At 38.1% G+C, this 14902-nt stretch overlaps 1 protein-coding gene across 1 annotated transcript; it reads left to right on the top strand.

Moving 5' to 3' along the window:
* Positions 1 to 7147: 7147 nt before the first annotated feature.
* On the top strand, positions 7148 to 11921 carry LOC126299078 (UDP-N-acetylhexosamine pyrophosphorylase). Its single transcript, XM_049990748.1, has one exon. The coding sequence runs from the start codon at positions 8161 to 8163 to the stop codon at positions 9637 to 9639; it is 1479 nt and encodes a 492-aa protein (XP_049846705.1). The 5' UTR covers positions 7148 to 8160; the 3' UTR covers positions 9640 to 11921.
* Positions 11922 to 14902: the final 2981 nt, after the last annotated feature.

Raw genomic sequence — 14902 nt, 5'->3', positions numbered from 1 at the left:
TTGAATATGTAAAATTGTGGATTAATGTACTTACATATCTGCCTGGGTTTGGTCTCTGTTGATGCCTCAAATGACAAAAATCATGTAATATTAACTTTAATTTGATATTAACAAGTAGGCCTCGAGTGACATGACTTAAAGCAATTATAATAACATTAATTTGTTACTAACGAATAGACGCAGCTTGATCCTCTCTCTATTCTGTACAGCTCCAGAGTGAAGCCATCCACACAATTGCCCCAATTATAACAGATGAGGAGAGGGAGGAGGTGTTTGATTCTCATTAGTCCAGTAAGGGGTTGGGTAGGGTCGTTTGGGAGTAGAGACCAAAATGCAAGGTTATCGGTCTCATCGGATTAGGGATGGACGGGGATAGAAGTCGGACATGCCCTTTCAAAGGAACCATCCCAGCATTTGCCTGGAGCGATTTAGGGAAATCGCGGAAAACCTAAATCAGGGTGGCCGGACGCGGGATTGAACCGTCGTTCTCCCGAATGCTAGGTCCAATAAGGGGGGGGGGGGAGAGGGGTAGGGGAGGGAAGGGCACAGTGGTTCTTCTGGATGACCTTAAACACTTACCTGTGGTAACCTGCTGGAGGGAAGGGAGTGTGGGTGACCTCGAATATACGTCAAGTGTGTAACCTGACACTGGAAGTCCTTATCAGTGACCTTGAGGTAAGTTTGTTATATTGGCCAGAACTGGTAGTGATAACCTACTGCAGTCATGCAGAACGAATGTTGCACTTAAGTAGCCTGTCAACACCAAAACATTATGAAGAAATACAACGTATTACCTTGTGTAATTCGATGTAGGGAATCCGATGCCATTCAAAACAGCTTCCAGTCGTTTTGGAATGTATAAATACAGGTCCTGTATGGTTTCAAGGGAAACTTATTCCATTATTTCTGTTAAAGAGTGGCAAGTTCAGGTAACGATCATGAAGGTGCATAGCGATCACGGACCATTCTCTCCAAACCAGACCAAAAAGGATCAATAATATTTAGACCTCTTGACTGTGGTGACCAGGGGAGATGCGAAAATTCGTCCTCGTCCTCACAAAATCAGTCCTGGACGATGTGGACTGTGTGAGCAGGAACCCTGTCGTCTTGAAACTCAGCATCGTCATTGAGAACAGAGTACCCTTGGGTCCCATGCAATACTGCGGTATGGCTGCCCAAATCACCACCAAACCCCGCCATGTTTCACTCTTGACAACAAGCAGTCTGCATCATAGCCTTGCGACGACGTACGCCAGACGTAAACTTGGTCAGAAGTTGGAAACTGTGTGAAAGAAGACTCATCTGACCAAATGACTTTCTTTTATTGCCCCCATTCCAGGTTTTATAGCTTCATCACCAGGTTTTCCTGTTATGAGTTTTTGCACCACTAACGTGTTTTTTAGCAATTTCAACTCGCAATGCAATTCGCCACGTATGGAGCTCCTTTCGTGTTATTTTGGCGCTGACAGGTTTCTTGATGCGACAATCAGTTCTGCAGTAACTTCTGCAGCTGTCGTCCTCTTATTTTTCGTCACAATCATCTTCCAATGACCGTCTGTCACGATCACTCAACACATACTTTCGTCCGCCTTACGACTTGGCTGATAACTGTTTTCCACTCTCCCTGTATCCCATATAAATCTTCGACATTGTGTCTGTTCTAACACCAAACACTTTGCGTATCTTGGTTACGGGAGCAACCACTATACGAGCACCACGCGCCACCAATGTGTCCACACTAGCTCTGTCATAATGCATTCACAACTACACAGAACACCCTTCTGACTACGACTAACAGTTATAACGTACTGACGGCATTGCTAAGGTGCCGTTCGGAGGCAAGTATAACAGCGCCACCTGCCGGATTGACTAGCATCTACATCTATGCTCAAGCACACATTTCTCGCGGTGTTTTCATAGTTTTGTCTATCTCTTGTATATTATGTCTATAGGCGCCATATACACCTCACCTCTTTTAGGTTGTCTACACTGAAACGGGTATTAGTGAACATTATGCAGTTGTAGCGGCAACCATACCAAAGTACAAATGACAACTGAAAGAAGTAGAAATATTTGCTTGTTCTGTAAAGTAGATAATGAGGCTGTAGTCTCATACCTCAACGAGGAACTGCAAATGTTTGTCTCAGGATGGGAGTATGTAGAGGAACTGGACTCAAGTTTAGAAGAATAGTTTACCAGACAATGGATTGTTCAAATGTTCAAATCTGTGTGAATTCTTAATGGACCAAACTGCTGAGGTCATTGGTCCCTAGATTTACACACTACTTAAACTAACTTATGCTAAGAACGACACACACACACACACACACACACACACACACACACACACACACACACACACACACACACACACACGCCCGTGGGAGGACTCGAACCTACACTGGGAGGGGCACACTGGATTGATATGCATGTAGTAGAACTGATGATGATGATGGGAGCTACCCTCCTTAGTGTACAGCCCTTGGAGGGGAACTTCTAAAAAAGTGACTGCTATACAGTAGGTGCAAAACAAAGCAGAGAACTACAAGCAGTGATATTTTAATTCAGTATCTATTTTAGCAGAATTTTATCGAAAGGCCTCGCTCAAAATCCTCGACAGTGCGATACCAATACTCACATCCAAATACCTGTGACTGACACAGGAATCGAAACTGAGGATGGAAAGCAAAGGCAAACGTGTTGAACTCCATTTTAAAATGTTACTTTACCAAGTTAGATACAGGATTACTGGCCCAGTTTAATTTTGCACCAATGCAAAGGATGAGTGATACAGATATCAGTATGAGTGGAATTTAGAAACAGTCGAAGTCTCAAAAATTCAAGATGGGACCCGGAGCCTGATGGCATTCCTGTCTGATATTGTAGGGAATTTGTAGCTCAGTAGCCCCTGTTTTAACTGTAATATACCTTAGATGCCTACAACAAAAGAGCTATGCCCACTACTTGGAAGAAAGCACAGGTCACCCGATCTACGAGAAGTGCAGCAGTAGTGACCCAAAAAACTGCAGCCATCCAATGACGCCAGTATCCATCCGTTGGAGAACTATAGAACATATGCTTATCTCAAACGTAATGAGGTAGCTAGAACAGAATAACCTCCTCCATGCCAACCAACATGGATTTCGCAATCACATGTCGTGAAAAATGAAACTTGTGCTCGTCTCATATGACATCCTGAAAGCCATTGGTGGCAACCAGGTGGATGCAGTATTTCCTAATTTCCGAAATGCATCTGACCGAATACAACATCAATGCAAATTAAAGAATGTATCAGAATCTGAGGTACCAAACGAAATTTGTGACAGCATTGAAGAAATCTTGGTAGGGAGGACACAGCAAATAATCTTAGATGGAGAGTCACTGACCGATGTAGCAGTAACTTGAAACAGGAAACGTGCTGGAACATTTCCTGATCATTTTATGTATTAATGACCTGGCAGAGAATATTAATGACAGGCATCCCATTCGTAATGGCCCCCAGGAAAAGCGCTATAAAAATCTTAATAAAAGAGGATATGAAACTAAATTTATACATGACATAATTTTATGATTGAGAAATGAAGGTAATTTACAAGGGGTGGTGGAAGTGACCTTCACCACATGTATACACAGTTCAACATGGCGCCGCAGGTTCGTGAATGCTGCTACTAGAGTAGTGGGCGTGACTGCCTGGATTTCACGCCGGATGTTCTCATGTAACTCGTCAATGGTGCGTGGTTTCTTTTCTCCTTTTAAGATGTCCCTACAAAAAAAGGAAAAAAGAAAAAAAGAAAGACTTGGCGGAGGTCACTTCAGGTGACCTTGGCAACCATGCTCCTTTGTAAATCACACTCTCAGGGAAAAATGATTCCACTGCAGTCATACTCCCTTTAGATGAATGGCATGTAGCCACATCTTGCTGGTACCAGCTAAGTGTCAGTTCCTTGTCGTCCAAATGGTTCAGAAATCCACGAAACAATATCTAACATACTATACTGTAGTGTCAAAAGAAAGTGGTCCTATGATACGCCGCTGTGATAATGCACGCTACACTGATGCACGAGACCCACTCACAGTTCGCAGAGCCTTACTGTTACCACATTTCACAGATGCTGCCACGTCGACACGTTACGTGAGAACATCCAGTGTAACTTCCAGTACGCTGGCAGCAATATCCACGAACATTCAGCATCGTGTTGAACTGGTACACAGGCCACTTCCACCAGCTCTTTCAATGTATCCTCATTTCTCAACCATGAAGCTATGCCACATCCAAATTTGGTTCCATATCCTCTTTTATTGAGATCTTTATAACACTTTATCTAGGGCATCCTAATAAAGTAGAATCACACTTTGACTCAGTCAGCTCACAGAATGCTTGGGCGTATCTGAAATGTAATTACCTCATAGCTTTAATCTTACGTAAAGTAGGCAGCACACTTCAGTTCATTGCTGCGATGTAGCCAGTCTACAAAGGAGATCGGTTACAAAAGACCGATGCGACCCATCATGAACACTGATCAAGGGTGTAGTTCCTATCCCAAAAAGGATGAACAAGGTATACTGAACAAGTAGATAAAATAACAGCACAAAAAGGCACGGACTTGTTTGACCCAAGGGAGGGCATCAACGAGATGTTGAAAAACCTGAACTTGCAGAAGCTTGAAGATAAGTCCCAATTATCGTGCCAAATCCTACTCGCCAACTTTCAAGAAGCAGTATTAAATGAAATATCTAGGAATATGTTACAGTCCTTTACGCATCGTTTCCATAGGAAGCCCGAAGAAAAGATCTGACTTGTTACAGTACGCACAGAGGCGTTTCAGCTGTCAATCTCACCACTCTCCATACACAAACGGAACATAAAGAAATCCTAATATGTGCTATGGGAAGTACCTTATGCCATGCACTTCACGGTGTTTTTCAGACTATGGATGTAAATGTAGACTCGCATTTGGTAAGGTGAAAATTCTTGCGTGACCAATTAGGTTTTCTGTCGTTCCTCTGAATCAGTAAAGGCAGTTGCCAGAATAGTTCCTTTGGAAAAGATACAGCCTGTTTCCTCCTACGTCATTACTCTAACCGAGCATGTATTGCACCTCAAACCACTCAGTCATCGATGGGAGGCTAAGACTTAATCTTCTTTCCTATTACAGTTTTTAGTCTTCAGTGAATGAATAACAAACTCAAGAATCGACATGTATGTACGCTACGTTCTTGGCCAAGAATATAGATTTCTACATGTGGTACGACTTTAGCGAGACAATATGATTAATAACGTAATAGAATTTCGCGTTTTGCACTTGCTGACTGCTGGAAAATATATGAGGCATGTATGTGGCAGATGCTGTCGCTAAAAATCGATTGTATGTTTGAAGTCAAAAAAACTTTCCTCAGACTTGATGTAACGTTAAACTGTAACTTAATTACTGTGACTTGGCTGAAACTAGTAGTCAGGAAACAAAGCAGTTGATGGTTTCCATGATGTCGCTTTATAAATACACTCAAGCTCCACAGACCAGTCTAGAGAAAATAAATATGAGACATGGAGTATTGTACCACTTATAATAACAACAGGCAACTCAAAGCTCTGAAGTATTTTAATATAACGTTCACCACTCATTGGCGTCATATTACAGAGGATTTTTTTTACTTTACTTTTTCTTAAATCGATGATAGTTATGGTTAACAAAACATCGTCAAATAATAAGATGCCATCAAAAGGTTTAGGATTTTTTCCACTATCTCTGAGAATTCCATTAGCGTTCGGATTCCCCAGGAAAATTGATAGAACTGGACTGCAAATCAATTGTGGCATTTTCAAAGAAACGTTTCTTGCATAAGAATCTGGATGATCATCTGAATGTGAACTCATTCCTCTTTCTCTACAACACTCATCACTGGAAGTATTTTTCATCTTGTTATAAAGACATAATGCCTCATCAGATCCCTTTACGATTTGTGAACAGTCACTTAAATCTAAAAAAAAAAAGCCTACTTGGTTGCTTTCTCGATTTTTAGGGCATGCATATGACAATCGCTTGAAATTTGAACTAACGCTGAAAGGTAAAAAAAAAATATAATCAGGAGCAATAGGTTGCAGTAAAGGAAATAAATAACGAGGGCATAGTTATTTCGTTTTAGCGCACCGCTGAAGGAAAGGTCAGTAAGTCAGTCACATCCCCGCCAGGAATCTTAGTGGTAGGTCTTACAAAGACCTGTGAATGATGTGTCAGTTACTAGCTAATCTCGACAGCAGCCAAAACTGATTATGAAGTTTACTATTGATCTTATATTGCCATGAATAAGTATATAATGAGACGAATAGTGTTGGAGAAATACGATGTTCATCTGTAGCTTACCTTTCAAAGAAAATTGCAAGATGGCTGAAATTGCAAAATCAGTCAACGATAATCCGAATATACCAGTGTGTTTTGACAATTACAGCAATAAAAAAGAAAATGCTGTACAAAAAGCAATCTTTTAAACTACTCTCTATAACTACAAAAGAAAAGGAACACTGTCCTACAGTACATGGCATCTGATGTGCCATAATTTGTAATACCACTAATCCATCTGTGTCAAGAGTCATCATAATAATCAGTAATTTTTTGTTTTATTTCCTTATTTGTCTCATGTACCTTTCAAACTTTCTGTTTTAACTATAATGTATGACATGTAATTTTGCTCTGTGTGTGCACTATGTGAACAAAATTTGTTAATACAAATATAATCTCTAGTAGGGCTCCATTTATATCGAATATTCTTGCTAGTGATAACTATGCAAAACATGTAGATTATTTCTTAGTGATATAAATTTTCATTCATTATTCACTTATATGTATTTATGCTTAGTAAGATAATTTAAACTGTTTTATCTTATAGCTTTATGTTTTTGTCTATACCTCTTATTTGTAGTCTCCTAAGCGAAGTATGTACCACCATCACCATTTTACAATAATTTTTTAATTGGCTTGACCTACATCACGATGTGCTTTACTGTAAGAAAATTATGATCTACAGTACTAATAACAAATAAACAAACTTCACAAAGAAGTATTACAAGTGTCAAAGAAATTTAGAAAATCTCATGTACTGAAAAATTAGAGACAATTTGCATTCCTACTGTCAATATGTATTCACAAAAGTACATTGGCGGATACAAGGATGTGGTATGTTATCTGTTACAACTCCATATAGGCATACATGGCCGAATTTCACACTAGTGAAGTGATATTATTCATAACATACGGCGTAGTGAAATTCTTCTACATGATGAGACCCACTGATTGCGTATTTAATTTTTATTGAGCTTGGGACGTGGGCAGCACCGTTCTTCTATTTCCTTTTTTAAAAATATATTTATAACACGTCACGTCTCAGAATAATTGGTCTTAGCGTAGGCCTATATCACAGAGGTAACATGTCTTGTTTTTATTTAAATTACTGGTACCTGTACTTGACTTACCTTCTATATTTTTTAATTAAGTCTAATTATAGAACGGTATTCCAGTCACACCTTTACAAATATGTGAAGCACGCAAGCATTCTAACAAAACAAAGGAAAAGTGTCCCAATTTCTTATTGACATGTATTGGTAAATGTCAGGTTTATTCCTAATTTCATTAATAACAACGGTATTGCGAGAATACATATATCGACCTTCGACAGTTTCTACTGTAATAATTCGATACCTCGGATTGTGTATGTCTGTGTAATATTGTCCAAGCGCCAAGCGGCATGACGCTAAGCAACAAGCACTGATTAAGAGTGTCGCCACGTCTGCGAAGAGTACGATAGAACTATATTTCGCATGCAATTTCCTACGCTTTCAAGATGACTGCTGCCGGTAATGCCGTTACAGCTGCGAGCCTTGATGAAGAGAGGTCAGTTAAGTGTCTTGTATGTCACGTAACTGTATTATTAGAGGGAGTAACTTTGCCAAGTGCAACGCGTACCACGCGAAGTATTCTATTGGCTGGTGCTGATGACGTTGGGCCGCGCACGTTTACGGGTGGGGGTAACAAGTTTGGTGTCTGCTATGAACAGCTGCTGTCAAAGCCAGAAATGTCAACAGAAGGTGTGTGCACTCCAGCGCAGGTGGTTGTGGGGAGTGTCTGTTCGTAGCTGCTGTCAGAACTGTGCTAACACAGTTTCAGAATGTTGGACATCGGCAAATGCAAGCAGGAACTAACAAAATATGGACAGCAGCACCTGTTGCGGTTTTGGGAAGAACTGTCTGAAGAGGAGAGAGCAGAGTTACTGCTGGATTTACAAGAAGTCAACGTGGCAGAAGTTACTTCATATTTCAGAAGAGCTGTGGAATCCCTCACTGAAGATCAAGCAAAGCTGGATGATCGCATGAAGCCTATCCCAGCAGAATTTTATGGTGGTGTCATCAGATCAGAAGCAGAAGACCTAAGATTTTATGAAGATGAAGGTTTGAGGCAGATTTCTGCAGGCAAAGTGGGTGTGCTGCTTCTGGCAGGTGGTCAGGGTACAAGACTTGGAGTATCATATCCTAAAGGTATGTATGATGTTGGCCTACCTTCTCATAAGTCTCTCTATCAGGTTCAGGCAGAAAGAATTCTGAGGCTGCAGGAGCTTGCTTGTGAACGAACAGGAGTTTACAATCATATAACGTGGTATATCATGACCAGTGAAGCAACTATGTGCCCCACACAGGAATACTTTGCAAACCACAACTATTTTGGTCTTAAAAAAGAAAATATTGTTATGTTTGAGCAGGGGTTACTTCCATGCTTCACATTTGATGGAAAAATAATTATGGATAGAAAGTATAAGCTGTCAAGAGCACCAGATGGGAATGGAGGACTTTATCGAGCTTTGCGGGACCGTAAAGTGCTGGACGATATTGAGAGACGGGGTATTAGTTATCTTCATGCATACAGTGTCGATAACATTTTGGTTAAAGTAGCTGACCCAGTTTTCATTGGTTATTGTATAAGCAAGAATGCAGAGTGTGGAGCAAAAGTAGTAGAAAAATCTTTTCCAGAAGAACCTGTAGGTGTTGTTTGTCAGGTGGATGGCCGGTATCAAGTTGTTGAATATAGTGAAATTACATTAAAAACAGCAGAGCAGAGTGATATTGATGGGAGATTAACATTCAGAGCTGGTAATATTTGCAATCACTTTTTCACAACAGAGTTTCTTCAGAAAATTGCAAATAAGCATGAAAATAATTTGAAGCTACATGTTGCCAGGAAAAAGATCCCTTATGTTGATGCACAAGGTAACATTTGTAAACCAGAGAAACCCAATGGCATAAAAATGGAAAAATTTGTTTTTGACGTCTTTCAGTTTGCGGACAATTTTGTTACATGGGAAGTAAAGCGAAATGAGGAATTCAGTGCCCTTAAAAATGCCGATACTGCTGAAAAAGACACACCCACAACTGCCCGTAATGATCTGTATTCACTTCATTACCAGTATTTGACTAAGGCTGGTGGAAAGATTGTAACAGACAAGGGATCATCTGTGATTTGTGAGATTTCGCCATTGCTGACATATGCTGGCGAAGGTCTTGAAGAAATTGTTAGTAATAAGACATTTAAATCGCCAGTTGTTTTGTTGCATCCTAGTGAACAAAGCCCAAATGGTAACGTATATGATCAATGATGTTTATATTTGTGCACAATGATTATATTTTGCTGTCAGTTCCTATGCACTTTAAGGTGAAATATATGTCACAGCCACAGGTTAAACTGTGTGTTCCTGTGTGAATATTGTAGTTATAAAATGCCTATGTGCAATAAAGTGTGCTGGTGGTGGTCAAATTGTGAGGGAGTATGCTAAAATTCCTGTGTGGTAACAGTTCTCTTGATGCTAACTTCAAAGAGTAAATGATAGTGAAAGTAGCTGGTACCACTTTTACAGTGTAGCATATTTGCACAATCATGTCACATCTCATATTAATGTTTAAACAGGAAACATTTCTTTCCTCTTTGACTTTAATACGAGTCTTTTTTAAGAAAAGAAAAAATAAGAGTAATGGGGCCTGCATACATTTGGTGCTGGAATTTATATTCTTAGTTGATAAGGTAGCATACTGAGCTCTGTCTTTATATGTGAGTGAGCAAGTGATATTTGATGTTAGTTCAATCATGTACAGTAAATGCAACAAAATAACTACACACTTTGCCTCATGAAGAGTTACCAGTATTTATTGAGAGATCTGTTGCATAAAGTAACTGATATTGTGAATGCTTTGTTCAAATGTATCATGAAATGTCAGGAATCACTGCCTTACATATGGTACTTTAGCCCATTATACAAAGAAGAAAATTGACTTTGTGCTTTCATCATTCCTTAATCAGTTAAGTAATGATGTTGATATTGTTAAATTCTGTAATTAAATGATTTATCAAACTGTTGTAAATGTACAGTTACTGTTACTGTTACTTGGGTGTGAATTATGTGGTACACCCATATTAATTTTTTCCAAGCAGTTTTTGCACCTTAAAAACAAATGTGTAGTCGTGCAATCACTGCTTATATGAATAACATATGGCTGTATGTTATGTGCCACTTTAATGAATAACTTCCATTATTTCAGTATTTGAAACAAACAGAAAAAGACATGTGGAGCTCTGTTTGTGTTTTATTCCCTTGTTTCTGTTAACTGCTTTATGTTCCTCTAACAAAGTTATGTAAAACTTAAAACAAGCATTTAATCATTTAACTTACACTAAAGTTTTGATTATACTAAAACTCTTATAATTATTGCTTTCATTCTGCTTTGCAGAAGTTTTTGCATTCCATGTAAATAACAATCTAAATATTATGGGTCCAATTTGTTAAATTGCAGAGAAGTTGTCTAATGAAATTAAGCACTTACAATTTTGAATATACGAAATTGTATGAACTCTAGATGCTACAGCTAAATCCTAGTAGATGTTCTGCTAGACGTTCAGGGAACTTCCATACAGTGAGGATCAGACATGAACATCTGACTACCACAAAGTCAGTGTCCAGTTGCACATAATGTAAAAGTGTTATGTAAACTGTTGCTATACTCTATTTTTTAAAAGAAAAGTGCAGTATTAAAATGTTTCTTTATAGACTGGGCATATTTAATATAATGTATTGATATTTTTTTGTGTGATGTGACACTGTACTTTCTAATTTGGAACTGAAATGACACCAGTATTATGAATTGGTGCAGACCTTAACTCTGGGTTGTGTAGTGATGTAATGTGCAATAACATCTCAGATCTTGCAGGCAGCTTGAGTAGTTAAGAAATATTATTTGTTGCATGGAAGTCCAATATATACTATATTTGTCAGTTTTATGGCAAAATTTTTTGATGGCTGTACAATTGGATTTTTGTTTAAATGTTTTATTAATTTAATGAAAATGTAATAGCACATGAAGAATGGAATCCAATATTCATAAGTCATTTTTCTTATGACATTTCTATAGTGGTTTATTTCTTCATGTCATTTTTTATGGAATGAAATTTTTGTCAATTACATATATGTATATATAATGTATGTAACATTTTGTTTTAAGAATACATTTTATTTCACAGCATTTCCACTGCCTATAAATCTGATTCCTTGTGCACCTTACATTTATCTAATTCTTTCCTGAAATGAATTGGTACTTGTCAAATTATAGTTACCTTGAGCAATACAGATTTTTAGTTTATTGTTACAATAGTAAGATTTTTTATTTGTACATACACAAAAAGTTATAGTAATTTTGCTAATATTTAGAGTAATAATACTTCAGTATCAGTGCTGAAGACCTATTAGTAATTTTGGCTTGTGGAATTATTAGACAGAAGTCGTATTTCGCATTTACTGTTGTGGTATGACGACAGCAAAGGTACCTCAGTATATTATCGTGGCTAAGGTATTGGTCAAATTTTTAACAAAATAAATTTTGTTATTTGGCATTTGTTTGAGCTCTGTCTTCCCAATAAGTAATTCTTTAAAGAATGTGGGTTTTACAACACAAAAATTGAAACATTTATTTTCACATAGCTATATGCAGGAACTTCCCTGGATGTACAAATTACTGCTAATTCAACATATTCCACAAGTGACTTACAAGTGGCTGTATAAACTTCAAAAGCATAAACATTCCATCCTATAACAAATTATTTATTATCTGCTTGTATATGGATTAGACATGATGTGAACTAATTTTCATGTTCTGTTCAAATATAGAAACTGAACCATTATAATATCATTCCCTTGTATGTTTACAACTTTTATGCATAGTCCATATAGATGACCACGAGTTTAACTGTTTTAAACAGAAAGATTATTGTTTTATTATGCATGATCTTACAGTTCCCAAGGTTTAAGTTTTTTAAAATTGTCTCAAATTTGGTGGATCTCTTTCTGGACATGTGCATATTTCAAGTTAGTTTCTGTATCACTGTACTCAGGAACCAGTTGCAGTGCTATGGAAGAAGAGAAATGTTCTATTTTTACTGTGTTGACCCCTCCATAAGTTGAGCACAAACATTACGAACAACTTCAGTTGGAAGGACCACATAGATAATATTGTCGGGAAGGCGAGCCAAAGGTTGCGTTTCATTGGCAGGACACTTAGAAGATGCAACAAGTCCACTAAAGAGATAGCTTACACTACACTCGTTCGTCCTCTGTTAGAATATTGCTGCGCGGTGTGGGATCCTTACCAGGTGGGATTGACGGAGGACATCGAGAGGGTGCAAAGAAGGGCAGCTCGTTTTGTATTATCGCGTTATAGGGGAGAGAGTGTGGCAGATATGATACACGAGTTGGGATGGAAGTCATTACAGCATAGACGTTTTTCGTCGCGGCGAGAGCTTTCTACGAAATTTCAGTCACCAACTTTCTCTTCCGAATGCGAAAATATTTTGTTGAGCCCAACCTACATAGGTAGGAATGATCATCAAAATAAAATAAGAGAAATCAGAGCTCGAACAGAAAGGTTTAGGTGTTCGTTTTTCCCGCTTGCTGTTCGGGAGTGGAATAGTAGAGAGAAAGTATGATTGTGGTTCGATGAACCCTCTGCCAAGCACTTAAATGTGAATTGCGGAGTAGTCATGTAGATGTAGATGTAGATATGTTTACTTGGAGTCCTCTGCATGAGCAGCAAATTTTGCATTAGCTAAGTAGGCAGTGAGAGTTTCTTTGATGATTACAATGTGCAGTGACCGTGTACCATATTTTATACTTGTTTCTGATCTTCTGCAATATGGAATGTGTTTAACATGTAAAAAACAATTATCCCTTTGTAAATGGTGTGTAACATACCTAATGCAGTGTGAGGTAAGATGCTGGGCAAGGGGATGCTGCTGTTAGCATACTGGATTCTCGTTCAAGAAGAGCAGGAGCTAAAATTGCTTTCCAGCCTCAGATGTTGGACATGTCAAAAAGTAGACTTACTTTTCTTATTTATATTCACTAATGTCCTATGGCATCATATACTGAGGTAACTAATCACTGACGGCTAGGGTCTGCTGCACAGAGGCACGTAATAAGAATAATTTGTGGTATCAACCCTGAAGCCTCTTGTAGATAATTTTTTAAGCAGATATACTGACAAGTCTTACAGTAAATTTATTTCCATTTGAAGTTTGTTGTCAATATTCAATCACAATTTGAAAACAACAGTGACATTGATAAATATAATAGCAGGAGAAAAGATTTACACTATTGATCACTCATTCCTTCTGTGGTACAGAAAGGAGTGAGGTATTCAGCCAGATTCACATATCTTAGCCAGTAATGTGAAGAATTTATTGGGTAATGAATCTTTCATCAAACACAAACAGAAATCATATCTGCTTGACAAGCTAAAGATGCCATGTAACTGGTTCCTCATTTTCCACTGAAAAATTTACTGTAATTATAAAACTCTCATTCCATATCATAGAGGCATGCAAATATAATTGCAGCATACACAAATAACTAATAACTAAGTTTTAACCAAAATGGTGGAATAGTTCACTTGAAAAGGATGTGGCTAATTTTTCCTCCTCTCTTTGCCCTAAAAGTGCTTGGTTTCAGTCTCTAATGACCTCATCATTGATGGTTCATTGAACCAGACTGCCGTAGCCCATTTGTTGCCAGGCTCCAAGCACTACCTCAATGTAACCAACTCATGTTGGTTAGGTTTACTAGCCAATCCAGTCCTAGTATTCAAAACTTTACTGGAATACCGATTTTCTTTTAGATTTACACATACATATTTGCAGGATCTTTATGTATCACACGCAACACTAAATGTATAATTAGTCATTCAATTCTTTGATTAGTGATGGACTATGCACTTAGCCTTAAAACACTGGTGCAGACTTCCATATATTGTGCACTCCTCGCACTCCTGGCTATGGTGGCTCGAGATAAACACTAATCTTCCTTCACTTGTAAGGTAAGTGGATGCTATTGGAACTTATTATTAGTCCTGTTTTACTGGGTAAGTAGCACAAAGGGAATCGTAAAACATTTTCAAAATATAACACATTGTATTGGTATGTGCAGTTGTTTAGTTAATGTGTTTCAAAACAAAACCTAAAAAAAACCCTAATGATATGGATGAATTCAGATTCTACGCCATACAAGTAAGTGATTGTCTTAATATCATTAAGAAAACTCATCAAATTAACAGTAATTCAGATGAGCTCAGATTATAACATACGACAGAAATCAGTGTTATTTGGTTATTACATTGATGGAAAAAGTAAAGCAGTGTTACTGTAATGTAGGGAAGACCTTCAAAATCTCAGTGATGGCAGAGGCAGACATAGCATTTAGGCTGCAAATTCTGCTGTTTTTCTGAGTATGTTTGAGAGAAAATTATAATTCTAAAATAAAAGAGCTATCTGTAGGATTTAAGAATATTGAATGAGTGCATTAATCAGAACTCCAGCTGACACAA

Source organism: Schistocerca gregaria, chromosome X (genome assembly GCF_023897955.1).
Source record: "Schistocerca gregaria isolate iqSchGreg1 chromosome X, iqSchGreg1.2, whole genome shotgun sequence".
NCBI classification, from domain to species: domain Eukaryota; kingdom Metazoa; phylum Arthropoda; class Insecta; order Orthoptera; family Acrididae; genus Schistocerca; species Schistocerca gregaria.
Note: the sequence above shows the minus strand (reverse complement) of the source record. Positions and strands in the feature narration are given on the sequence as shown.

Coding starts and splice junctions, on each gene's coding strand:
- LOC126299078 (XM_049990748.1), top strand. CDS start 8,161: ATGTTGGACATCGGCAAATGCAAGCAGGAACTAACAAAATATGGACAG.